The sequence below is a fragment of the Gallinula chloropus genome (assembly GCF_964237585.1).
Source record: "Gallinula chloropus genome assembly, chromosome: Z".
NCBI classification, from domain to species: domain Eukaryota; kingdom Metazoa; phylum Chordata; class Aves; order Gruiformes; family Rallidae; genus Gallinula; species Gallinula chloropus.
This window is the reverse complement of record NC_140089.1, coordinates 55166000-55193589: the sequence shown is the minus strand read 5'-3', so window position 1 is coordinate 55193589 and position 27590 is coordinate 55166000. Positions and strand designations below refer to the sequence as shown.

At 41.4% G+C, this 27590-nt stretch overlaps 1 protein-coding gene across 1 annotated transcript in view; it reads right to left on the bottom strand.

Annotated features, from left to right (window-relative positions):
- FBN2 (fibrillin 2) overlaps window positions 1-25056 on the bottom strand; it is a gene marked incomplete at both ends in the record, with an annotated part of 154740 nt that extends 129684 nt beyond the window's left edge. The window contains 5 exons of the mRNA XM_084277967.1: window positions 16796-16891; window positions 19757-19852; window positions 20418-20516; window positions 24162-24244; window positions 24833-25056. Coding sequence (XP_084134093.1) covers window positions 16796-16891; window positions 19757-19852; window positions 20418-20516; window positions 24162-24244; window positions 24833-25056 — 598 coding nt within the window. The remainder of the gene's footprint in view (window positions 1-16795; window positions 16892-19756; window positions 19853-20417; window positions 20517-24161; window positions 24245-24832) is intronic.
- Between the last annotated feature and the right edge of the window lie 2534 nt (window positions 25057-27590).

Here is a 27590-nt window from a genome sequence, read left to right as displayed (position 1 = left end):
GATATGGTACATCATCAAGTTTCCTGTAACTCTAGACAAAACCAGATGATTCAGATGAAGGTTTCAGAAGCTTGCTCTAGGCAGACAAGGGATTATGTGTCTGCCACATTTACGTTTCCTCCCAGTGTGTCTAACACCCACTAGTTTAAAACCTGAAACACAATGTTGAACAGCCCAACTACCCTTTGCTGTCCACTCAGGACACAGTATTCAAGTATTTTGGTACACACGTAAGGATCCAATTTCTATCTGAATTTTGTCATGGTCTTAGTCTCCGGTTTCATCCTCTGTTAACTAACTACTCCTGACCATTAAAATTTTATTATTTTCAGTTAATTAAAAAAGTGAGACATAAAGAAAAAGAAAAGCAAAAAGGCACCAAGACATGCTGGAATGTCCACCGTGATTTATTTGGAAGAATATGAAAGTTTGAAGTTTCTTTTTGTGTAAAAGCACAGACTGAAATTTTAACTGAAGGCTCCTAATACCAAACTACTGTTTCTGTGTTAAGTCCAACAGCACTATCCATGGTGCAGTGTCAGTGTTCTAGAGATACATAAATCCTGTCTAAAAGCCCTGGAAGGGTAAAAGGACATAGTGCTGGAGCAGCGTACTGTCACAAATCCAGTACTTCATGCCTGTGAATGCTAGAAAGGCAAGTAGGAAGGAACTGCAAAGTTTCTTCCGTCATCTTTATTTAAACAAAACTTCACGGAACCATAACTAAATAAAGTAGCAAAGAGTCTGGAAGTAAATCTTTTTAACTACATGAGATTTGGAATACTGATACTTCTCTTACTAAAAATAAAATACTGAAAACATAAAGGATGTTAATCATTATGAATCACAGGAGGAGAGAGTAAAGGAGATCTGAGATATGCCCTCCTACCCAATCAATTTAAGAACTAAATTTAGAAACTGAAACATCTGTTTCATTCCCCTAAAAAGCAAATTTGTCTCCTGTGAGAATTTTTCTCAGAACCTCTCTCCTGTAAGTATGCTTTAACAAATATTCATGAAGGGATGAGAAAATGAGTCATTTAACTTCCACCAGTTCTATAGCAGGGTCAAGTATAGTGAACAGCTTATTATAATCTGGAATATTGTGTGCAGTTCTGGGGGCCACGGTTCAAAAAGGACAGGGAGCTACTGGGAAGGGTACAAAAAAGGGCTATGAAGATGCTTCGGGGACTAGATCATCTCTCTTACAAAGAGAGGCTGAGGGACTTAGGACTTTTTAGCCTAGAGCAGAGAAGACTGCAGGGGGATCTGATCAATGCTGATAAATACTTGAGGGGTGGGTGTCAGGAGAATGGGGTGCCCAGTGACAGGACAAGAGGCACCAGGCACAAACCTGAATATAGCAAGTTCCACCTAAACATGAGGAGGAACTTCTTTACTGTGATGGTGGCAGAGCACTGGAACCAGCTGCCCATAGAGGCTGTGGAGCCTTCATCTTTGGAGATCCTCAAAACCTGCCTGGATGCTCTCTGTGCGGCCTGCTCTAGGCAATCCTGCTCTGTCAGCATGATCGGATTAGATGATCTCAAGAGGTCTCTTCCAACCCCTATCATTCTGTGATTCTTTCTAGTGATACCTCAAAAATTCATTTTATACATCGGCCCTATAAACAACCCAGTACATGGGAACTGCATGATGGAAAGCAGTACCTGCCTGTAGGGTTACCAGGAACTTTATTCCTGTACTAAAGAAAAATTAGCACCGTAAGTGAAAGTCCAAAAGACCTGATTCCATGTCAGGGAACCTTCCAAGTGCAGAGATTAATTTTATATTGGCAAAGATCTGAAGTTAAATTCACCTTGCTGGAAGATGCTCCAACAGGAAACATGCAGGGGAAGCAAGTGTCTTTATTACTCCTCTGACAGGATGCTGTGACAAATTTCCCCATAATTCCCACCAACATTCAGAGGTCTCCAGAATCATGAAATTTATTTTTGCAGCTTGTTGTACTATTTGATCCATGATTACCAATGAGATTTTTCAGAGAAACTGTATAAGAATCTTCTCCTTTGCAATGTGAAATCTAAAGGTTTCAGTAATTAAAAGCATCACTGAGCTCCATCTTCCTGCAGTGGGAAATCCCACAATGTGTCACTCCTACCATACTACCAGCAGGATCGGAAGATCAAGGAATAACCCATTCTCCCTCTGATTCTGCACAAATAGCAACATTGACCAGACCTTGCATTTACTAAAAATGGGAGTTCTGGGTTTTCCTTGATTAATTTTTTATCTGAGTACGAAAGGGTTGGAAATACTCGTAGTTTTACTTGAGTTCAGACCACAAATCCAAAATGTATGCATATGCAAATATTATTCTTGTTCAACCCCAACATCTGCTGATCATAAATCACAAAATGCAAAAATATATTTAAACATTACAAAGGTACTTATGTTTACTTATTAAAGATTATCTAACATTGTTTTCCTTCAATATTTTAATCATCTTAATACAGAAAATTGTTCTTTCTCAAGTAATACATAGCTGCCAGTACTGAGGGTTTACCATACGGGAGGTTTCAAAGGTAACAGAAGTAAGATGAATTGTATCAATTCAGGCTTGATATAAATAAAGCACATTTTTTTCAAAGGTGACATCCAACAAGTTACGGAAAAAAGATTGTTAGCCGAAAACTTGAGCTAGTCTCTTGGAAAATGGAAGAGATTTGGCAATGCTAATAATTTCTCTTGGAAAAAATTGTATGGGCAGTACAGCTATTTAGGCTTTTACATAAACTAAAGCCTGAATAATAAAGTCTGAGTCTGCTTCCCCTGACTTTTTTTTAAAGAATATTTCTGTGTCCAGTCCTTAAGTATTTAATACAATTATGTTCATGATAAATGTAACGAATGAACACCAAAGTGCTTTAAACAATTTTAAAGGTCGGTAATTCAAAGCTTTGACACATCCCCAGAAGGTTCTTTAGTCATTCTCTGAAACAATGATTTTTATAAAATGTATGTTGGTATGTAATAGTGAGAAAAAGCAGCTTAATTGAAAAAGATTTTGAACATTTATGTTAAATATATCATGAAGGCTTCAACATATTTGTGCACAGCTGACAGCTTTCATTTTCAGGTTGAATCTTTACTACCGTTCTACGGTCCCTACATGATCAACTGCGACCAGTTCCTCCGACACAATACTTTCTATCACACAAACTCCTGCAACTGAACTTAATATACTCATGGTAATTAAAAGGGGTATGGAGGGCAGCTCTAAATGAAAGAAGGAAAAAAAAAAGAAAAAAGAAAAAAGAAAAAAGAAAAAGGAAAAAAGAAAGCATGTTTAATGCAGGAGTCTATGTGGGCTTTGGAGCTTTTAGCAAAATTCCATTTTCCACCAGTACTCCTGTCACGTCCATTTTAAGCACATTCTCAATTCCTCTTGCTGGAACAGGAAAAGCAGCTTCTTTTCCAAAAACAACATTCCAGGTTTGCATACCCATCTTAATATAATTGACATTGTGTCAGTTTTAAGCAGGTAAAGAAATAGCATAGCAGTATCTGCAGATCTTAAATTAATTTTTTAAAACAAAAAAAATTTATTCTTACATCCCTAAGCATGTAGGAATGAATGGATGGCAAAGTACCAAACATTCAACAATATTTCTGAAATAAAATGCAACTTTCTATAATCAATCTGAATATTAATGAAAATGCTTCTAACATTTTATGACACAAACCACTTTGAAAACTATACACACACACAAAGCAGACAAAGGTAGAAACTTGGAAATATTCTGATTTTGTCATTGAATATACTTCCTTTCAGAAGCCTTTAAATATACTTACAAACATTGTGGAAGAAACACATGCAGCTGCACACGCTGACAGCTACAAAAATTCAATTGTAGAATAAAAGCTGGGAAATAAATATACACAAATCTTCCTTCCAGCAAGATCTCCTATTTTTCTTGGTTTGGACCTTCTTGTAAATGTATATATTTTCTTATACTGCCACAAGCCCTGCTACTGTATAAAGTTTGTATCTGAATTTGGACATCAGAGACCTGAACAGACCGGACCGATGGGCTGAGACCAACAGGATGAAGTTTAACAAGGCCAAGTGTAGAGTGCTGCACATGGGACATAACAACCCCATGCAGCGCTACAGGCTTGGGGGAGACTGTCTGGAGAGCTGTCAGGCAGAGAAGGACCTGGGGGTGTTGGCTGACTGCAGGCTGAATATGAGTCAGCGGTGTGTTCAGATGGCCAGGAAGGCCAATGGCATCCTGGCTTGTATCAGAAATAATGTGGCCAGTAGGTCTGGGGAGGTGATTGTGCCCCTGTACTCGGCATTGGTGAGGGCACACCTCGAGTGCTGAGTCCAGTTCTGGGCTCCCCACCCTGAGAAAGACATTGAGGTCCTTGAATGAGTCCAGAGAAGGGTAACCAGGCTGGGGAAGGGTCTGGAGGGCAAATCCTATGAGGAACGGCTGAGGGAGCTGGGGATGTTTAGCCTGGAGAAGAGGAGGCTGAGGGCAGACCTTATCACCACCTACAACTAACTGACAGGAGGCTGCAGAGAGGTGGGCGATGGTCTCTTCAGCCAGGTGACAGGAGATAGAAAAAGGGGAAATGGCACAAAGCTGTGCCAGGGCAGGTTCAGATTACATGTTAGGAAAAAAAAAATCACTGAAAGAGTTGTTGGGACCTGGAACAGGCTGCCCAGGGAGGTGGTTGAGTCATCTTCCCTGAATATATTTAAAAAAAGGGTAGATGAAGTACTTAGGGATATGGTTTAGCATAGGACGGGAATGCTTGGACTTGATGATCATAAAGGTCTTTTCCAAACTTGTGATTATGTGATTCTGTGTGATTCCATTATTGGACTCTAATGAAAAAACTCTATAAGCAAATACTGAAGACACAGGTTAATATTAATCATCAGTTATTACAATAAATTATAGGCTTAATTATCCCTGTGCAAAGTGCACATGGAGATAAAATAAATGTACAAAAATAAATGTTCACATGATTCCGCAGTTCACACTCTACGATTCTACTTCCTTAATATTACTTTCTTTACTTTGCTGTGATGTTGTTTTCGGTTTGCATGGCGAGATTTTGGTAGTGGAGGGGGAGGCTGCAGGGGTGGTTCCAGCAAGAAGCTGCTGGAAGCTCCCGTGAGGTCCGACAAAGTAAATACCAGTCAGCTCAAGGAAGGACCCACTGCTGACCAAGGCCAAGCCAGCCAGTGACAGTGATAGTGCCTCTATGATAACATATGTAATAAGGGGGAAAAAAACATGCAAGTGAGTGCTTTTTGCTGCCAGAGAAGGGAGTGAGAAGATGAAGAAACTTTGCAGACACCAAGGCCAGGGAAGAAGGAGGGGGAGGAAGTGCTCCAGGCACCAGAGGGGAGACTCCCCAGCAGCCCATGGAGAAGACCATGGTGAAGCAGGCAGTCCTCCTGCAGCCCATGGAAGATGATGGGGAGTAGAGATGCCACCTGCATGGAGGACCCCATGCTGGAGCAGGTGGAGACAGTTGAAGGAGGCTGTGACTGAGTGGGAATCCTGTGCTGGAGCAAGCTCCTGGCAGGACCCATGGAGAGAAGAGCTCACACTGCTAAAGGTCTGCTGGCAGGACTTCTGAGCCTGTGAGGGACTGTGCCAAAGCAATGTGGTCCTGAAGGTCTGCATCCTGAAGCCCCCATGGGAAGGACTCATGTTGGAGAAGTTCATGGGGGACTGTCCGATGTGAGAGGAACCCCATTCTAGAGTAGGGGAAGAGTGTGAGGAGTCCTCCCCTTGAGGAGGAATGACAGGGGGAGACAGCTCATGAACTGGTCACAATCCCCATTTCCCATCCCACTGTGCTGCTCAGGGGGAAGAGGTAGAGAAATTAAGAATAAAGTTGAGCCCAGGAAGAGGGGAATGGTGGTGGGAGATGTTTTAAGATTTGGTCCAGGGAGGAGATTGTCCTGCTCTACACTGCACTGATGTAGCCTCACCTTAAGTACTGTGTGTGCACTCTGGGGCATCACAGCACAAGAGGGACACAGAACTATTGGAGAGTGTCCAGAGGAGGGAAATGAGGATGGCAAATGATCAGAGGGAAAGTATTATGAGTCCCTTCCTTTGTTCAGCCTGGAGAATAGGAGGCTAATGGGAGAACTCATCAAAGTCTATGACTTCCTTACGATGGGGGCAGGCACCAATCTCCTCTCTTTGGTGACCAGTGATGGAACCTTGGGGAATGACATGAAGCTGCAACAATGGGAGGTTTAAGTTGGATATTAGGAGGAGGTTCTTTACTGAGGGGGTGGTCAGGCACTGGAACAGTCTCCCCAGGGAACTGGTCACAGCACCCAGCTTGACTAAGTTCAAGAAGCATCTGGATGATGCACTCAGTGACCTGCTCTGACTTGGCTGGTGGTATGTGGAGCCAGGAGTTGGAGCTAATGATCCTTATGGGTCCCTTCCCTCAGAAGATTCTATGATTCTCATTATCCTACTCTGTTTTCACTGGGTAATATATTAGATGCATTTTCTTCTGTGTTGCATTTTTTTTTTGTCCATGACACTAATTGCTGAATGATCTCTCCCTGTCATTATCTCAACCTGTAATCCTTTTGTTATATCTTCTCTCCCCTGCTCAGCTGTGGACAAGAGTCACAGAATGACTTTGGTGGGCATCTGGCCTCTAGCCAGGGTCAAACTCACCACAGATGCCTATGGCTCTCTCCTATGTTCTACCTTTGAGTGAAGAGGTCTTCCCAGCATACTGACACTCTGGCCCATGCAGAGGCTCCTTTCGAACTATAGCACTGCAGATAAAACCTGCCCTCAAAGCTCCAAGCCCCAAACTTCAAAACTTTAATCAAAGGGTAGCCAGACCTAAGTCCACTAAATACCACAAGCCCATCTAAGTCCACAGTGGGAGAGCACATTGTACTACCAACAAAGCTTTGTAGGTAAAACAAAAAGATTTTCTGTTACAGCCTAACAGATCACAGAATCACACAGATCACAGGGTTTGGAAGGGACCTCGAGAGATCAACGGGTCCAACCCCCCTGCCAAAGCAGATCCCTAGCTCATATTGCACAGACAGGCGTCCAGATGGATATTTGATTTTCAGTGACAGATTCTCCTTAACTTTGTTGAAACTCTGTATCCTGCACAAAACCGTGTATCGTACTTCATAGACAAGACATGATTTGCCCATATGATGAAAAGAAAAAAGATACTGCTCATTTAAACTTGTGACTCTGGAAAGCAAGACAAATGTGAATTGTAACCTAATTCCTTCATATCCCAACAATTAAGGGGTCAGAACCTTGCTATATGCTTGCAAGGAAAGTCTGCTACTTTTCTGGACTGTAGTATGAAAACTTCAGTTACATCTCCCACACGTATTTGGTTCCCCACCCCAGGAAATGAGTGCTATTCAGTTCAGCCTCAGAGGAACAAAATCCTTTGTCAAGAAAGAGGAAATTTAAAGATTCAGGTCTTCAGCTGTGATAAACTTTTAAAGAGTACTTAAGAATAATGTAAAGATAACAACGCATACTCCCTCAACCCCTGCTTTGGACTTCAATGTCATGCCTCCTACCAGTAAACACTCTCATTAATGAAAGGGAGGCATTTTAAACTGGTTAAGACTACCCATGTGGAGAAGGGCTTACAGAGCAAAACCACAGTGAATACTCAATTATTCTCAGAAACTCTTGATCTAACCATAGCACATTGGGAGATACTTCAGCTAGCTGAGTGTGAACAGCCAGGACCATTTAAAGGTACGTATGTACAGTTTTCCATAACTGCAAAGATTATAAGCAGCTAAATGCAACTTCAACTTTCACAGTAAGTACGCAAGTGGTCTGGTGTTTTTTACAACCTTCTGGTAATCTGTGTACTACTTTGTGAAGTCAAAAATTAAGTAAGAAGACATAAAAGGATATGATGTTTATAGAGGCTGGCTCCTAGCTGGTCACAACCCAGAGTCAGAACAAAGTTAGGTGCCACAAAGCATGACGGACTCTCTGCTGAAGTTGGGTAAAAGTGAATGAATGCAGCTGTGAAGCTGCTCCTCTTAACTGTATTTTTCTTAGCATCTATTTTAGGAAAGCCCTCAGAATGCATCCATTCTCATAAAACGAGGAAGAAAAATAATTAACATCCAATGCCTACATAAATTAAGAAAAACATGCAAAAAAGTCTCAGCGGATCAGAAACTCTAATAAAACCACATCCTTGGAGCTGAATGCAATGTTATTAATTGTTAATGTAAATAGGAACATATTGCTCAGGAAAAAAACAAGCCACATTTAGCAAAACAAGAAACATTTCCCCAAATGACTGTCTAGACTGTCCCGATACTTTGAGTTCATAAAGCAAAACAACTTTATAGATACACCTCCTAGGCAGGACACTATAAAGCTGGGTATCTTTTAACAATCAAAATATAGGACAGAAATCAATTCAGAGGATTCAACCCTTCTCTCAATAAACAAACAACTTACTGCTGTTTCTCATGTGCCAAGCTATTACTCTGAGATGGAATAAACCAACTTATTTTCGGCACTCCAGTATTTTTCAAGCCTGGATGCAGCGTGCTCTTGATTTGCTTCAGCAAACTCTATCCCTGACGATACTGTATTACTCTAATAAAATTATATGGAAAAAAAGTAACTATAGCTTTTAAGATAGTTATTGCATAACTAATGCTTATGAAGATAGATATGGTTGAAAATTTAAAGCAGATCAAGTTTAAAGACTTTTAAACCATATTTAATTGTTAACTGAAAAAATAGTTTAGAATTTAAAATTTACTTTGATAAGTAACTGATGTTTCACACTTCTGTCAAAATCATTAAAACTTTAATTCCAAAATGCTTTTCACCAGTTAAATGAAGCTTACTCTTCTGACTGTTCCAAGCTGAGTAACAGCTAGCCTAGCCTCTACCTTTCAGTTTCCATTTTAGTTCTTATTGACTGGTTCAGTGCATCTAGGTAGCAAAACCAGATTTTTATTTAAATGCAAGCTGTAATTCTAAACCTGAATTCTGTTCTTAATCAAAACTCCTAGTAGCCTCTCTGGGATTTCTGCCAGACTTAGTAGTGCAGGACTGAATCCAAGGAGTCTATTTTCATTGGCTTCAGCTGCAACCTGGGAATCTGCAGAGACAGAAGACTATCATCTCTCTGTCAGCAGAAGACAGAGTGATGACTGCAGCATGCTATCAGCCCTGTGAATGACACCCCCTGAGGGGGAAGGCTGTACACAGGAAAAGGCATTGAAGTTACAGCAGAGAAGGAAGGACATGCACACTACACATTTCACTCTCACCAGAACTAAGTGGGAAAGATACTAAAAGTCAATACTTAGAAGAGTTGATCCACCAGCAGCTCAGAGCCCCTGAATTCTGTAAAATTCTGACCTTGAATACAATTTTTTTCAGGGGGGTGGTAGCAGAACAGACATGGTGAAAAACACCCAAGCATGCAAAAAACAAAGGAGAAGAAGATAGAAAATTATTTCCAAGTATCTGGCATCTGTCTAACCCCCAACTGTAGAGCCACACAGAGTTTTGTGTCCTCCACATTCGTCCTCAATCAAAAGAAACATTTGGGTTACAGTAAATGGATGAACATGTTTATTAAGCCACTGACTGAAATGAGGAGATCTTTGCCATCATCCATTTGCTTAGGACACATAATGTACGACATATTTTATTTGGAAATATGCTAAAAGTTCTCATAAAATGCAACACTGTGAACATATGGGAAAAAGTCCACATGGTATGTTAAAATACACAGGCAAAATAAAATACTCAGGAAAAGTTTTCTTCATTCTGAAGATCCATATAGGAACTTGCCCAATAACCTGTCACTTAAGTATTCAACAGTTTCTTTTTGAAAAATACTTTTCATACAACATTGGCAAAACAAAAAGACACAAAGAAATTAGCAAGATTGTCACACCTACCACAAAGCCGCATGCTGAAGTGAGTGTGCTTAATGAGCAAATAGAGCAGCTGAAGACTTTAGAGAACAGTGGGGGGGATCCGTGCCACTACTCTTCCAGTAATATTTCCTTATAAGGATTACTACTATTACCTCTTCTTTTTTCTTCACTTTAAGTTCAGCAAGGACTCATCTTAGTGAAATCCTTCCAGCTCTTTCTGAAATTTATCCAAAATCCTTGTTGCACAGCTTTTAACACCTTAATGAGTTTAGCAGCATGTCAGGATTTCCAGCCAATACCTTATACAGCTTTTTCAAATGTGCTGCTGGTGTTACTGTGTGTCTAGCTCTACTACTGTGCACCCACAATGTATTGAAAATTGTCTATGAACTGACCTCAAGCACGAATGTCTTCATTTTCCACAGGGCTCATCAAAACATTGCCTGTCAATCCCAGTCTGGTGCAGATTTTACCATTTACCCATGCTGCTTCTATTCTATTCAGCTTCATTCCTGACTCTTTTCCTTCCACTAGTTTCAACAGCTCGTTGATTCGGAAGAGATATTTTAACTCCTACTTTTTTATGTCCATTGACTGCTGTTCTGGGATTTTCATGCTTTAAACGCTTTGCATATCACTGCAAGTTGGCTAATTTAAGGTAGCAATTAAACAATGGAAAACCTTCTCTCTAGGAAGTCACCTGAAAAAAGGGCAGGAAGAAGATTTCACAAACCAGCATTCCTAATTGCTTGAAAACACCATCATTTTATTCTACCTTTACTAGACTTGGAAAAGTCATGACTTTACTAGAAACATAGCTAAGATTGATCCACAGAATCACAGAATAATTAGGTTGGAAAAGACCTTTGAAGTTGAGTCCAATAACACTTGAATGTTTAGTACAATTACACCACATTTTATTGCAATCAACATAGGTACTTCTGCTAGCACTTTGCCTTCCGCTGTATGGAAAGATAGACAACTTGTTACTGATGACCATCTATCATTTACAAAATTCCAGCTCCTTAACTAAGGTAAGAATCTTAGTTGCAAATAACATGAGCAAATAACACTCTCTCTTCCTTGCCTTTAAAACAACCAGAAAATCCAGACTGCTAGAACTTTCCTTGTCTTATTGGGAGGAATTAAGAGAGCAAAGCAGCCTGAGCAGGCAATTTCTAAAGGAGGAAAAATTAGTGCCCTCCCAAAGGGCTCACAGCAAGTCTCTTTGTTGTCAATTATTCTTTTTCATAGTTTTGACAGAATTTTTGTCAGTTACTTGCTTTGTGCAGTATTTTTTGGTTTGGTCATGTTTTTGCTTCTTTCCAAACAAACAAGACACATTTAATTCTTCTTTGACTTTGTTTCAAATTGTGATCATTTCTATGACTATATGACTACACAAATTTCTATTATGAAATGATTTCTATGACTATGAATTAATGAACTCCTTTCAAATAATTTTTATCTTAGTATAAATTTACACACTGAATTGTCTTGTTATACTATGCAACTGGTTATATGGTATTATTCCTGTTTCACAGTTTGGATGACTCAAAGATTTTATAATAGTAAAAGAAAGATGAAATGCAACCTTCCAGGTTAAAAAATTACATTCTTTAAACAACAGCAGTCTTTTGTAAACATACACAAACCATGACTTGACTCTAAATAAAACATACATTTCTTTCTATTGAAACTATTCAACTATTCATGCTACATTTCCTACATTTAAATAAAGTCACATTATGTTCATCCATAAAAATGGTGACAAACAGGGCAAAAAGCACCACAACACTTAGGTATGCCAAAATAACAAGGTTTATGACACTTCAGGACTGTTACTCCCCAGTATCTAAAGCCATAGATAGAATGTTCTGGCACCATACTAGTCATGTCACAGGCATTCTAACTATTTAATTATGTGAATTGAGCAATCTACAATAAACGTTCACCAGATCATTTAGACATCTTATTATGAAATGTCCTGGTATGACAAAACCCAGAAGAGGTTCTGGGGGCTCTCGGAGTTAAAGGAAAGACAGCAGACCTCACAGAGCCTTAAAAACATGTAAAAATGTGTAAAATGCCATTATTTTTCTATTGTCGGAAAAGCAGCTTTTCTCATTGTTTTCTGACCTGTTTTTATAATAAAACCCCTCAGATACACATGCTAACAATTGGAATAACAAAGCTTACACACACACCCTCTTCAGTGACTCATTTTGCATACAAACACATGACAAATCATGCACACAACACTACTGGATTTGTAGTTATGACGCAAGCTGAAATACAGGAAATAATCCAGGACCTCAGTGGTTAACACAAGGGAATCATACAAAACTTTTGTACAGAACCTCAGTGAGATCCCTCCTATAGTGACAGCACTATGGTTTATTTTTAATTTGCTGCACCAACACCTAGTGCAGCTCCTTAATGAAATAACACACCTCTTAGCTGGAAGCAGTTAAGAGTCTAGCAGGATATCCAAAGGACCTCAACCAAGAGGTTCTTCAAGCAAATGGTACACAAAACAAGGGGGAAGTTCCTTACATGGCCAAGAAACAAGAAAGAGAAAATGTTGCTGCTTTTCACACTGTAACACATACTGGGACCCACAATGATACAAAAATTTTCTCACTCTATCCTAGCCAAATCCAGGACAGGGACAAAGCAAGCTGGTCACAAGCACCAAGAAAAAATGAATAACAAAGCATTAAAAGCTACCTGCTCACAGAAACCCAGAGCCACAAAATTACCTGACCCTGGGAAAAAATTCGGAGAAATGCCACTTCTCCTGTTTAAACTGGTTATGGTAGGGGGGTTGGAACTCTATGATCCTTGAGGTCCCTTCCAACCCATGCCATTCTATGATTCTATGATTCTTGGCTAGACTGTCCCTTTGTTCTGAATTTGTATGACTACTCTCTCATATGCTCTCACTTCCTCTCCAGGGATTTTCAAGAGCTTCTTTTCATTAACCTAATGTTCTCATATAATATAGACCTCTATACAATGTGAAAAGCATTTCAATCTAAACCTTAGTAGGGCCTCTTTTTGTGTAGATTTTTCAAGTTTTTTGAAGTTTTACAGATTTATCAGCAACAGAGAAATCCAAAAAAAGTTTAAACAACAGTAACCGATATAAAAATAAACAGCTTTCAAGGTTCCTGAATTATCCAGTGGATACGTCAAGCCTCCTCTAACACAGTATTTTTAAACTTATCAGTAAATCTATTTCCTTAATTTGTCCTAATACATTCTACAATCACAAAAGCAAAGAATTTAATTTTGTGTTCATTTTTTATAGTACTTCAGACCTAGGTTCTTCAATTTATTTCTGCTTTTTTCTGATTTAAAATTTACCTACTATGCCTACAGTAGTGACACAAAACATTAGCAATTGCTGAATTTTTAAAAACCCCTTCCTATTCACTTGAATATTTCAGGGGGCTTTACACTTTCTTTGCTACAGACAATGCCTGTGACAACTGTGACTTCTAACATACCTATGTTCTTCTCCAAATATCTTCAGATTTTTTTCTGGATATATTATGAATTAATTAGTTTAATAACATTCAGAATTTTCCCCATACTTCTGAAGATTTTTTGTTTTTCTTCTGAAACTCTTAACCAAGCCATTATGACTTTGTTCAGCTCGTGTAGCCTCACCCCCCCAACCAATTTTTAAAAAATGGACTCATATTCTGTTGCATCTGACAGAGTAAAATTTTCACTAAGCAAGGGAAGAGATAAGACCAGTCAGAATTTTACAAAGATATCATCTTCCCTCGCCTGTGCAACACTTTCCTGACTCATGATTTTGTTTGACTACTCTGTATTATCAGAATCTTGTTTTACTTTGCAGCGAACAATCTCTAGATGCAGAACACAACCCAGTCTAAGTCCTATGCAACAGACAAACCTCTAATACTTTATAGTCTCCGGGACTTGTTCCTCCTGTAGGTAACTGAAAATACCAGTTGTCAAATACAGATTTGACCTATATGTATTAATGTATCTATTTGGCATAAGCATAGAGGATAACAACTCCAGTAGTTCTTTCTTTCATTTCAAAGTTTGCAGCTGTGTATCTAGAATACTTCCCTCTTAAACTCTGACTTGAAGCAAAGAAGATTTCACTTTGCCTGAGTTGCAGGAGAGCTACGTTTTGCTCTGACTAAAATTCTCGAGTTCTTGGCAGAGGTTATTCAAATCTACATTTTCATCTTCCTTTTGTAGACCAACCTTCAGCTCTGGAGAAACTTGCAACTGCTCTATACTCCTCAAGATAGTTTTTCATGGCTTTTGGAATCAAGAGGTGGTCAGAGGCTACTTCGCTCAGAATTAAGGATGCCCACAGCTATCTGCTTGCTGCAAGGTCTGATTTCTCCACAGAAGAAATGGAATAATCTTACTCTCCAATCACACCATAACCTTGTAAGAAGTACAGTTCCCTGCTACTTTTGGCACATATTCAGCCTGAGCATCCTTCCATCTTTTTATTTGTAGTAACAGGCCACAGAAACTCTCTAGACCAGAGACTGCCTTTTGTTTGGTTGATTAGTACAATGGCACTTTGATCTCTGATGGACTTTAGCTCTAACTTAAATGACTGTACTGCCATTGAATCTCTGAACTCATTGCATCTCTGAGCTCATCAGGTCTGCTACCATAGTTGTTATCTGTCCAAAATTACATAAACAGATTTGGTCTTCTGCATTCACAGACAACAAGCACTATACTCACCATGAGAATTATTCAAATCATTTATAAGTATATGCTATATATTCATAGCATTCCAGCATATATAACAGATTATGATAATGCAACCTGAAGACAAGTGGGCAAGAGGGAGTCAATACTAATCATCACATCTTGAAGTACACAAAGAAAGGAAAAGAGGGAAGCAAGAGAAAGATACTGACTGGGATTACACTGAACTGATTTAACTTCATTGATTTTAGTTAAATTAGACTTCAAGTTTATGATGTAACTTGTGTTTACTCACAACAGTGATGAACACCCACTATGAACTGGACCATGTAGTCAGAGTATGCTACAGGGAACTAATGTGGGGGGGGGTTTCCTTCACTCAACAAGATGAGAATGATTCTTTTAAAAACTTGCAGACAATATCTCAAGAACGTATCTTCCACATCCTAAAGGCTAAAACCAGACTGAAAATTCATTAAACTGGTGTTTTACTGTGCACTGAAAAAAACACACCAGGACACGTGGCCCTGTGGCAAGAAGAGTAACACTCACTGTTACCTGAGTGCAGCATTTAGTAATTATTTCTTATTTAATCTTATTGCCTTCCTTTCTTCTTGTCTTCTCCTAAAATGCCCTGCATTTTCATTTATGCTCCGTCCTACAGCATGCAAAATTCAAGTCTCACACCACCTTAAGAACAGGAAGGATGACACCCCAAGTTAAAACCTCAAACTGAAAACTCTGGATATTTGGTTGACTGCTAAATCTACTGAAGCTTCTGTGCTCAGCCTTCAACAAGTAACAACCTCATACCATGCCCTGGGGCAGGAAGGGAAGTGCTAACACTTGCTTTGTCCAGTTAGCTCTCTGGAGCATATGCATATACACACGTATCCTATATCTCATAAAGAACCTTTACTTCAGGTCAATAGTAGCCAATATAAACCAAAAACCAGCAAAAAGGTTATATTCCCACAACTCCTACAAAAACATAAAACCTCATTAATCAAAAGACCATTTTTTCTGTTAGGCAAAAAGTTTACAAACATTGGAGGAAAGCTAAAATAAGACAAGCAACTTGAGAAAAAGTTCAGGTCCTTTTAGAACTGCCTGTGCAGCGATACACCATGGCTAGAAGACAGGAAACCTCCTGAACACAACCTGTCATAGCCTGCATGGCAAGAAGTTACAGGAGTACAGGGTAAGACCAAATATACAAGATCTGAATACACCCCAAAAAAGCTTCCCCTTCTTCTTGGTATGGTACTGCTCCCATGAATAGGATATGGGGTACTTTTATACTATTTTTACCTATCAGGTGGAGCTTGAGTGACTCTAGTCATGCATATCTTTGTTGTGTCTGGGGTAAAATTTCCTCACTTCATGTTTATAGGCTAACAGAAATTCAGAGCACATGCTCAGTGAGGAGTGGACGTACCTTGGAGGCTGGCAGCTTTTGGGACTGAGGTGTGGTTTTGTATTATAATGATATTATGATGAGCAAAATTTGACCTGGATAACATGATCTTATCAGGAAAATAATGAATCCCTAGCTCAGCTCTGGTTCAGTTCTCACTCAGGGAAGAAAACAATGCAGCTTCTTCCTACCATAGCACACCAGGTCCCCACAGACCACAGAGCCTAGCCTGCAGTGTCTCCACTCTGCTCTACCCTCCATACTGTTGTCTCAGTGTCAGCACATCAAACGCCCCTGATGTTGCCAACCTCCCAGATGAACTAGGGAACTTTCTGTGAAATGGACTCTCCGCATATCAGCTGCTCTTCACCCTGAAGTTTCTTGAATGCTGAGCCTTTTCATAAACTGTGAAAGTGCTTTAACCGCCACCAGTAATTATTCCACAGTAGCTGAGCGCAAAAGACAGCTCATCTTTTAACCATTATACAAACAAAATAACCAGCATAAATTAGATCAAATTTCTACCAATTGTGACAGCTTTGTACTTGCTAATCTGAAATGTGGTTACCAGACTAAGAAGGAAAACACATTCTGAAATTACAAATAATAAATGATTTACTGGGAGCTTACTGGTTCAGCCAGAAAATAGACAGCATAAAATATATACAGGCTGTATTGTTCCATGTAACTCCTCATAATTTCATTGCTTATTATATTTTTACCTCTTTCACACCGAGGGCCAGTAAATCCATAGACACATGCACAGCGATTCGGTCCAATACACCGTCCTCCATTCTGGCAGCCATTTTCACAGACAGCTTTAATTAACAAAAAAAGTTTAAAAAGTTATAGTTATGATATTCCAAAAACTCTATGCACCATTGAAAAATATTTTTTCCTCTAAATAGCTTTAAGTCTTTCTGAACCTGAAGATCAAACTGATCTTCCTACCCATCACTGCCAAAAATAACCATTCAAGTCAAATTTCTTTAGCCGAAATTCCATTAGCTAATGGTTAACGCTAATTGCAAGCAGTTATTTAATTAATCCTATTTATTCTGAGCACATGTTTAATTTAAGCATATTTTTAAACCATTATACAGTTCTAGTCACTTATCATAAGAACACCTGCCCGTCACCTAAGTTAACAGATAAAAATTCAACTGTTTTGAGTTTTTTGATCATAATAAATTACAATATGCAGTCACAACAGGAAGAAATCTTTCAAGAAGGGAGGCTTGGGGAGTCCAAGAGACAGATACTTCAGTTCTCAGAGTTGATGCTGCTGGCAGAAGAAGTGATGTTTAGAGCAACTGAGTTGCTGGTTTAACTCAGCTTTAAGTACCTTCAAACACTGTGTTTCCTAAAAGATCCCAAAAGGAAATAAAATTATTTTTGTGGGCTATAATTCCATGGTATATATCAGTGGAGAAGGCATTTTACAGTTGCAGGACTTGGGAGCTCCCACTTCCGCAAATTACCAATGGTGTGAATCAGGAACAAAGGCTCCTGCCAAAGCACCAAAATCTTCCCCATTTGAAAGGAAGACAGTTCTTCATTGAGGATGGAAAATACCATTAAAAGAGTGCTTTTACTTATTCTGTCTATTTTCAGGCTCATTGCTTCCAGGACATATAGCCATGTTCCAAAGCAAAGCATTTCATCTTACAGGACAGACACATCATTTTCAAGTGGCTCTAAACAGCAGTGCAGACATTTTGGTCCAGCAGTCTCTAGGCTACCTCCTTTCCACTTCTGGACTTCCCAGTTCAGGAATACAGGGAAGTTCTGAAGAGTCCAGTGGCGGGCTGCAAGGATGATATAAGGGGACTGGAGCATCTCTGTTATGATGAAAGGCTTAGAGTGCTGAATCTGTTCAGCCCTTGGAGAGAGGATCTCGCAAACACTTCTAAATATCTAAAGGGTGGTCATCAGGAGGCTGGGGCCAGACTCTTCTCAGTGGTGTTCAGTGACAGGACAAGGGGCAATGAGCACAAACTGGAATACAGGAAGCTCCATCTTAACATGAGAAAAGACTTCATACTGTCAGGGTAATAAAGCACTGGGACAGGCTGATCAGAGAGGTTGTGGAGTCTCCTTCTCTGGAGAGATTCAGACCTGCCTGGATGTGATCCTGTGCAACGTGCTCTAGGTGACCCTGCTTTAGCAGGAGAGTGGAACTAGACCATCCCCAGAGGCCACTTCCAACCCCTACCATTCTATGATCCCATGTGATTCTGTGCAAGTCTCCCCATTTTGAAGGTGGCATTTGTAACATATTTGAGTTTCCACTTCAAAAGTACCTCAGAAACTTAAGGAAGGTATATATTTCAGTCTGGGAAAAAATGCACACATGCATTCTGTATCACAGTAGGGCAGTTGGACTTGATCCTTATGGGTCCCATCCAACTCAGGATATTCTATGACTCTATGATACTCATGTGGTAATGTGTGATAAAGCCTTAGTTCTCTACAAAGAGCAACAAAAATTAGATTTTACTGAGAATGCATATCTTAGTCACAAAACAAAAATATTTCTCTGTGTCACTTAATCAATGGACAATGACATTTTAATGATACAATTAACTTCAGCAGAATTAAGATAGGATTACATTATAGTAAAAAGTAATAAAGATATATTTTTATGTTTCAGATATTCATTGCATGCTATGTCTAGAAGATTAATAATCTTACTTGAAATTTTAACTATCCTATACACTGAGACCAACCTTCGCAAATGTTCTGGAGTCCTTTAGAGTCACTGCTTGAAAATTCAATCCTCTTTTCCTTTACTCACTGGAAATAAGCCCCATCTGAGAGCATTCAGGTGTTGACCCAGTAATTTAAAATTAGCACAAAGGAGACAGCAACTCTTGTAAGTAAATCTGACCCTGACTAGGGTCACATTTTAGGATTACAACTGCTACCTACAATCTTAGAGTGCTTTATCCAAGTAGAAATAAAGTAAGAATAAGACTGCTCTCTAGGATTTGCAAAAATGATTGAGACAAAATTCTGTTCTTCCACACTATTCAGTTGAACCGTTCTTTGTAGAACTGCCTGTTTGTTTCTACTTCTTTCAGAATACCTTCAGAAACTACTTTATCAGTTAATTAGTAGCCTCAGAACATTGAGTCTGTCTTCAGCTCTGCAGCTTTGAGATTTCTACTGTTTGCTAAAGTTGTGTAGCTTGTAAACACTGCACAGTGATAGGTAGAGCTGTGCAAGTATGTGACTTTCCAGCTTATCTGCCAAACCAAAAAGGTATCCAAAAGTTTGGATTGTGTTTAAACTTATTCCTTAGTCAAGAACAAAAGAAAAAAACACACGCTTTAGCTTAGCACTTAGGCTGTTCATCTAAGATGGAGACTCTTTGTCAAAGAGAAGGAAACATCAGTGATCATCTGTTAAAAAGAGTGGTACATATGCTGCCATTGTGCCCTTTTGAAAACACTTAGGTGAATTCAATCACTAATTTGAGGTTTACAAAACACAAATGGACTTCCTGAATAAACGGACTTTAAGCTAAACACAATATCCTAAACAGCATTAAATTTCTCACAGACATTTCCTTATACTTCAGCATATTGGCTTTTTTATCTTCCTACTCTACCTAGTAAAGTAAGGAAGACTAACTTGCAGGACCTGGCTTGAATTTTGCGTGCAAGAGAGCAGTTACTTACGCTGCCCACAGTATGTTCCCGTGTAGCCCTTCTGGCACTGGCACCGGTCATCCATACACGTGCCGCCATTCATGCACCTGATGCTGCACTGCTGTTCTGCAACGGGGCCCAGGCAGAGAGACACCATTCTTAGCCAAGAGACCACATTGGGAAGCAAATGCAGATAAAAACACAGACAACTGCAAGTTGACATGAGCTTTGTGCAATATATGCTCTGTTTTTAAGTGTATGCTCAGGTATTCTTGGGACCAAAGCCACGCCAGCTGTAGCGTTTGGTCAGCCAGTATTTTAAAAGGAACTGGCGGGGGGGGGAGGGGGCTTAGAATCTTCCACAACTACATTTCGTAACTTAGCAATGTTAATTCTCTTGGAGGCTGTACAACCTTCATTTCTTCAGAAAATGGGCTCAATGAAAATGTTAATGCACATTTGAACTTGCTTATCTCGTAAAACACACATCTATTTTCAATTTCTCACAAAAAGCAAGCATGCACACATGGTACACCAAACTTAACCAAAACCAGAGTCACAGCACAGCCTAAGCTACATGCATGTATGAAGTAACAAGGAACTTTTGAAGAACAGTTACTTTTGAGTTGACAGGCAAAGGTAATGACTTAAAATGAAACCTCTAAGGAAAATAAATACAGCAAGTTCTTACGAGATTTCGATCCACAGGTAGGTGATAGGTGTCCACTCGCACAAGTGCACATGTTAGGACGGGAACAAAATCCATCACCACAGCTATTTCTGCAAATCGCTGTGGAAGAACACAATTAAAAAGACAATGATTAACCTCAGTCTTCAACTACAGGAAAAAAAGAAAAATCTTCTTCAAGAGGAAAAAACAAACCAAGAACCCCCATAAAACACCTGAGCACTCGGGTCATTGCCACAGTTAATAAAGCAAACTGAATTTTGGTATAATTGGCATCTCTAGCAAAATTCAAGACAAACAGAATCAAATCTGGCATATTTAAACACTAGTCTGACCACTCCAACCAGATCATCAACTCTTTCCCTAAGTAGAAATACCAGCCTATAGCACAAGTAATGCAAAATTCTTAAAGTTATCTTTGTCAGACCACAAGACCTGTACAATACTTTACCAAGAATCCAAGATTTGAAAGGATATAAATTCTCTAAGTGAGAATTTAGGGCACAGCTTCTCTCCTATAAGTGCTATTTTACAGTCTCTTTTTTTTTCCAAAGATATCCATTCTTTACACAAAGATGTGTTGTGGGAAATCAACGTCCAAATGCTAGGCTTCGCTGAATTTGTGGGGTTCTCCCAAAATGCAGTTTCCTGTACTCAAATATTTCCATGTTTGTATGTAGAAACCAACTCTATAGGAATTTCAGGGAAGCATGTCCACACATCCATATTATGTGTGGATAATGTGCACGGGGTTGTGCTATGCCCTGATGCAGCTAAGACATGTGTTCCCTTCTGACTTACCAGCCAAGGGAGCTCCACGGCACAAAGGAACAACAGAACCAGAAAAGACTTGACAGGTCGAATCCAGTTTCTAAAGGATCACCAAATGAATACATCTAAAGAACCTGCTGGATTAGCAAATGCACCAAAGGGAGCCTGAGATATTGAGAGCCAGTACAGCACACGAGGATCACAAAAAATATCAGTTGGGCAAGGGGCAGCTTGTGAAGCAAAAGAACAAGCAAGATTCACAGATTGCAAATAATTCTGGGGTTTTGACAGAATCAAGTAATCTCCAAGTACGTCACCAATGATGTACTACAAAAGACAGAGAAGTTATCAAGAATATGCCTATCAAGAATATACCTAAAAAAACTGCCTGTATACAGTTAAGAGGAAAGACAAGCCACCTAGCTAGATACATTGAAAAATTGTGCTCCACTTCTGAAAAACACCTGTAAAGGCAACACGACTCCCATACGGAAGCAAATTGCCTTCTTGCCCCACAGCACAATTCAAACACATACCCTGCAAAATTTACGTTCTCCCTTTTGCACTCTCTTCACCAAATCTCAAGCTCTGTTCCGATCCCAAGCATGACCAAACCAGAACAGATTTTGTAAACCTGCAACCTCCTTGACATACCCCAGTAAAGGCCACACACATTTTCTTTATGAGCAAGGAGTAGACAAAGTCACACGAGTGGTCCACTGGCACCACTCTTGGGGCATCAAAAGAATGCAATGTGTATCATCTACCCTTAGAATTAAATTCCCCTACAACTATGCCTGAAATACGAAGGTGTGAGATGTGAAAGACTTTGTGGGATTTTGCTGTTTAGTTGAAAGTAGCGACAAACCGGTAAGAAATACTTTTTCCACTAGCAGATGCCAAAGTGAGACACAGGACTTGGATTCCAAGCAATGACAACCACAGGGAAAAGGGCTCTTTTTCTTACATCCCTCTTTGAGCTGTCTCTACACGATGCAATTCCGTCTCCTGATTATGCAAGGTCTACATTTAAATATTTTGTTAGTTTATTTTCTGTTCCAGAACCATCTTTTATCAACCAAAAGCCCTACAGCTGAAAGCACACTCTAAATATATGCTTTCCTCAGGACAGTTCATTTTCTCTCAAGAAAAAGGAAAGCCAACCAGACCTTTCTTTTTCACGTGAAAGGTCACTTGGTAAATGTGTCACAGATTGGCCAAAAATGTTATCAACTGAAAACACAGGAAGCTCAGAATGGTTTCCCGATGACCCGCCACTAGCTCATAGATCTCTCCTCCTGAAGTAAGACTTCAAACTCATCAGTTGCAATCTATGCTAATTATGATCAATGCATCTCCAAGAAGAGCTTTGCCAGCTTGCCCACCATACTGTGCAGGAAGCTTTGACTGAACAGCTTTAGCTAGAGGGACCCCCCATCTCAACACATGCTTAATGTGAGCACTGGTACCTGTGCTCTTCAACCTTCACCAAAAACACAACGAGGAAAGTGGCACAGCCAATCTTAGAGGCGGTCTGAGGGCAAAATGCTTTAACCGTCCAACGTGTCAGAGAGCTGCAACCAAGCTCCAGGAAGTAAACAGGAGCTAAAAGATGCCCCTTGAGCACATAAATTCAGAGTGAATCAGATCTTGTTCTGAATGTGAGGAGACCTGAGACTGAGGTCTTAGTGACACACCAGGAGTCACAATTTAAAGGATAATTTATAAGGTCTTCTGAAAGTACTTAAACTGTCATTTTTCCCTAATTTCATTTGGGCTGCTTACCCAGCTGGATTTTGAAAAAACCATCATAAGCATATCATGCAGCCAAAATCCATCTGAACAACTCCATGTTACATTTAAGTAAGCCCGTACCATCAGGGATGACAATGTGAACTCAACTTTCTGAGCAGCGCCTCTTACTCCACAGTAGTATCGACACCAGCATCTTCCTGGGAATGACACAGTCAGCCTTTTTTAGGAGATGCTGGGTCAACCTTAGATGAAAACCAGCAATACACGGCAACAGTCACCAGAAATATTACATTCATGTAAAACAGAGAGACGTGAACAGGATGATGTGATGGCCCTGAATCATAAGGCAACGGCCCAGAAGGCACATTTACATTTGGCTGGTCTTGGCTTACCACCCATTCCTTCCCCAGTTTAGCCCTGCTGTCAGTAGTTTGGTAGATGGAGTCTAACAAAGACTGTGTGCTAATGCCCTGAACTGAACCTCAGCTCTGAAGCAAAAGAGATGGCTGGGATGAATGGGAACAGTCTCAGACCGCAATTCAAGGACTGCAACAAGCATGTGTCTAGTATCTGCTTTTATCGAACAGACCGCAAATCCAACTTAATCGTCTATTTCTTTTCTAGGGAGACAACACTTCCTAACCAGACTACTGAGCACATTTGGTTTCTCCCAAGCCGTGCGACCAGCCACATCTGTCAGAACCATCCCTGTCGTGACCAGGCAGTAATCCGAGTCTACACACTTGACAGCTATTAGAACACAACTGCAAGTGACGGGCAAGAGAATAAGCATCTCAGATGTAAAAAAAAAGTTTTCCCTTTGATTGTAATTCCATGCCTAGCACAGAAGTTTCACAAAACTTCAGGTCTCATTTGCTTTACCTCAGGAACTTTTGGGTTTTTTTCTTCCTGTTGCTACAGTTGATGACACAATTTCTTCAAGTTTTTTCCTTTTCCTTCATTGTTATGCTCTTCTTTTTAAGAAAATAAGGGGAAACATGCCTCTTAGGACCACACTAAAGCAAATTCTGCAATTTGCCAACCCCTCGAATACAAGAAATGCAGAGCTGTAAATCCATTCACTTCTTCCTCTTTTGCAAAAGAAAGGCAAAAGACACAACCCGATTCTCTTTTCTCATGCTGGATGGAGCGGTACCTCACATAAGACTATCTTTTCATGATCAGCCCTAGGGCAGTAGGAACTTGAAATCAGACACTTACGAACAATGCACTGATTTCCTCCAGGGAGCGTTTTCCAACCAGGACAACAGTAGGAATGGAATCTTGAGCCACATACATTAGGCCTGTCACACAAACAGATGGATGGATGTACAAAATGTAAAGCATTGCAAATCGAACCCATAGTCTGAAGTACACCCAAGGGAAGAAACAACCACCCGAAATACAAACAATCTCTACAAACAAACCTCCCCAAAGGAACAACATTTTCCTCCACCTAGAAGCTCCAAGCCATTTATTTCCATTGTTTTCAGTTCAAATGGTTAGTGCAAAGAGGGGAGGCAGACTCAGCAACAGCAGGCTCCACGCAGCCGGGACAGCACTTCAGCGGGGGTGTGAGGGACCAGCCTGGCTCTGCACTCAGACGTAGCCCTACAAGTCTGGCTACAGAAACTGGCTTCACGCTGCCGTCTAACGCAAGGCAGAGGGGACAACTGGTCATAAAGAGTAATTAACTAGTTCAAATTACCAAGAATTACCAAAAGCACTAGGAAGGAAGCCCAGCGCTCGTATTGCACCTCTGTACAAGCCAAGGTAAAGCGAATTAATATCTTAATAACGCAAAGCCCGATGCGGTACATCTGGTAATGTAACACAGCCCCACGCAACGCCTGCCTTTCATGCAGTCGCGCCAATCCGAAGACCGTCCCTACCCGCGGAGAGCGTCCCGCTGTCCTCGCCTGCGGAGCCGCCCGGCGGCACCGGCGCTCCCGGCGCCGTCCTCCCGGTACGCGGCGGCAGGGTAGATGCTGCCCGCTCCTCCCGCCGGCCGGACCGCCGGCGGCTTCTGCTGCCCGGCAGCTCCCTGCGCCCAGAGCGCCAGGCAGCCCAGCCACAGGAAGCAGGGCTGCACCCAGAGCCACCGCCGCCTGCCCATCCTGCGGCAGCCCCGCTGGGAAACGGCGGCGGCGAGCGGGGAGCCGGCGAGACGCGTGCCTGTCCCGCACCACCGTCAGCGGGCCCGGCTCCGCGCCTGGGCGGGGGAAGGCTTCAGGCGCAGAGATTTCCTTCTCTCCTGCCCAGCCGGCCGTGCCGCCGCAGCCGTCGGCAGGACGCGGTGATCCCAGCAGCGGGGTCCGCCTCGCATCCCCCTCTCTCTCCAAAGAGAGGGAGGGAAAAACCTGGACGTCGAGTTGCGATTTTCCTTCCCCTCTCCGGAACAGGAAATCCCGCAGAACCGCGCTGAATTTCCCGTGGAAAACCGACGGGAGTTAACAGCAATCCCGCGCCCGAAGAGAAGCGCCGAGACGGACGGAGGCGGCAGCAAAGCCCCGGCGCGCACACGGGCGGTTTTGCGGCCGGCTGGCGGTGCGGGAGAAGCCGGGAGGCGGGGCCGGTGCCACGGCCCGTGCTGCGGCGGCCCCGGCAGGAGCCGCAGAGCGGGATGGGGGGATGCGGGCCGAGGGTGCCGGGTACGTTCCCGCCACCGGCACCGCTGGCCGGGACCGGGCTGGGGGGAGCGGAGCCACCGCCGGGATTGGGCGGGGGCCCGGAAGAGAGGGGGCGTGGGCGGAGGGTACGGCGGCTGGCGGAGCGCAGGGGTTACGCGGAGCTCAGCGGAGCAGAGCGGTGCGGGAAGAGCTGAGGCGGGATGGAGTTCCGCGCTTTCCTTCGGTGCCCTCTCGCCTCCGTGGGAAAGCACCTGGGCTCCCAGAGAAAGGTCCGCGTCGGAGCTGCAGGCTGAGGGCCGGCCGGGCGAGGGAAGCCCACGCGCCGACCTCTTCCCTGGCCTTGCCCGGGCTTGGTGCATCTTAAAACGGATGCAAACCTCCCCCAAAAAGCGTCCCAGCGTGGCTCATGTCATAGCGCCTTTTTAAGGTCAAGCCTTAGCTACATGTGCTGAACAGTTACCCACCAGTAAGGAGCAAACAAAAGCAATGAAGACGTGCCTCTGCTGAAAGTCTCTGTGGGTCATTCTGATAACCCGCTCTGATTTGTCATCTGAGATTTCTTGCTGTGATCTACAGCTACAGGGTCGAGCACCTCCCCATACGCACACCATGGCACACTGCGGCACCTGGGAACCTCTTCCTGTCTTTGCAAAGAAAACTAAAACCCATGTACCCGCTTCCTTTAGCTCCATGTGCGTATTATCTGTCTCTTTTAATTCTGGAATGATAAGCAGAAGCCGTGCTGTGTTATCTCTGAAATAAAACGTACTAGTTAAGAGGCCACGAGGCCATTCCCCTTTTCAAGTTCCTGCCTTGCTTTGATGGTCCGGTGGCTCTAACAGAGGCTCGGTTTACAGATCAATATCCTGACTGTCCAGAAGCTAATGCTGTTTACATTTGGAAGGCTGGCAAAAGTAATTTTGCATGGAAGGATTTGAGTCTTTCAAGGTAAAACCTGGAGAAACTAAGGGAGGTATTTAATGAAGAGCTGGGGAACCTTATGTGTATAGGCTTGGAATTTCTTCAGAACAGAAGCTGTGAAATGTGTGGTGGAAGTGAAGTGCCAAACAGAGCCACGGAGAGAGCAGGATGCCCTGCCTGTCGGGATGAGTAACTGTCTCAAGGGAAATGCAAAGAATAAGCAGGCAGGCTGCAGAGAAGGCAAATGAAAGAACCTACCTGAAACGATCTTAGGGCCTTGGGTATCAGGAAGCAAGGAGATGATGAAGTAATTCCCAGAATCCAAACAGAGCTGTGTCTTGCAAAGCACAAACCAGGAACATCTTAAGAAAGAAGAAAAAAACCCAAAGATCAGTAAACAAACACAAAAGAATCAGTTACACAGCAGAGGTGAACTAGAAATCAGAGGGCAAAAGCCAAGATATATATATATACTTTACATATGTATTTGTTTTAGAGATACATATATTATACATATAATCATTTTTTATTGTTTGGTTGGTTGCATTTTTTCTTTGAAAGTACAGCTGTTAAGCACAGGAACAAAAGGAAATCGTCAGCAGCTAATTCAGAATGTTATGTCTAAGTCTGGGAGACCATTGCACTGAAACAAGAACAGGAGTAGCTAACGCTTTTCTAGAATTCTGGAAGGAACTAGCACTCAAATCTACAAAACACTCAATAGCAATCAGTCTTACTTCTGATAAGGCTGTGATGTACATGATCCATGTAAACAATACACATAGCAATTAAGTACTTCCCAGGAAAGCTGTATTTGTTAGAAACAGAAGCTTTGTAACATTTTTTGGGGGTACAAGACACTGATCAGACATCAGCTAAATAATGATTATTTTCTCATCATTCATGTTAGAAAAAGATGCTTTAAAATGAGACTAACTGCACATAAAACTGCTAGCGTGGTCAGGAGAAGATAGCCATTCGTAAAGGGGTTGGGTTCTTTAGCTAACAGCAATTCTTTTCAAACAAACAATGAAGGGGAAAGGTGGAAGAAACAAGTATCAAGTGATGGTAACTCCAAATAATGCTACAATTAGAAGAG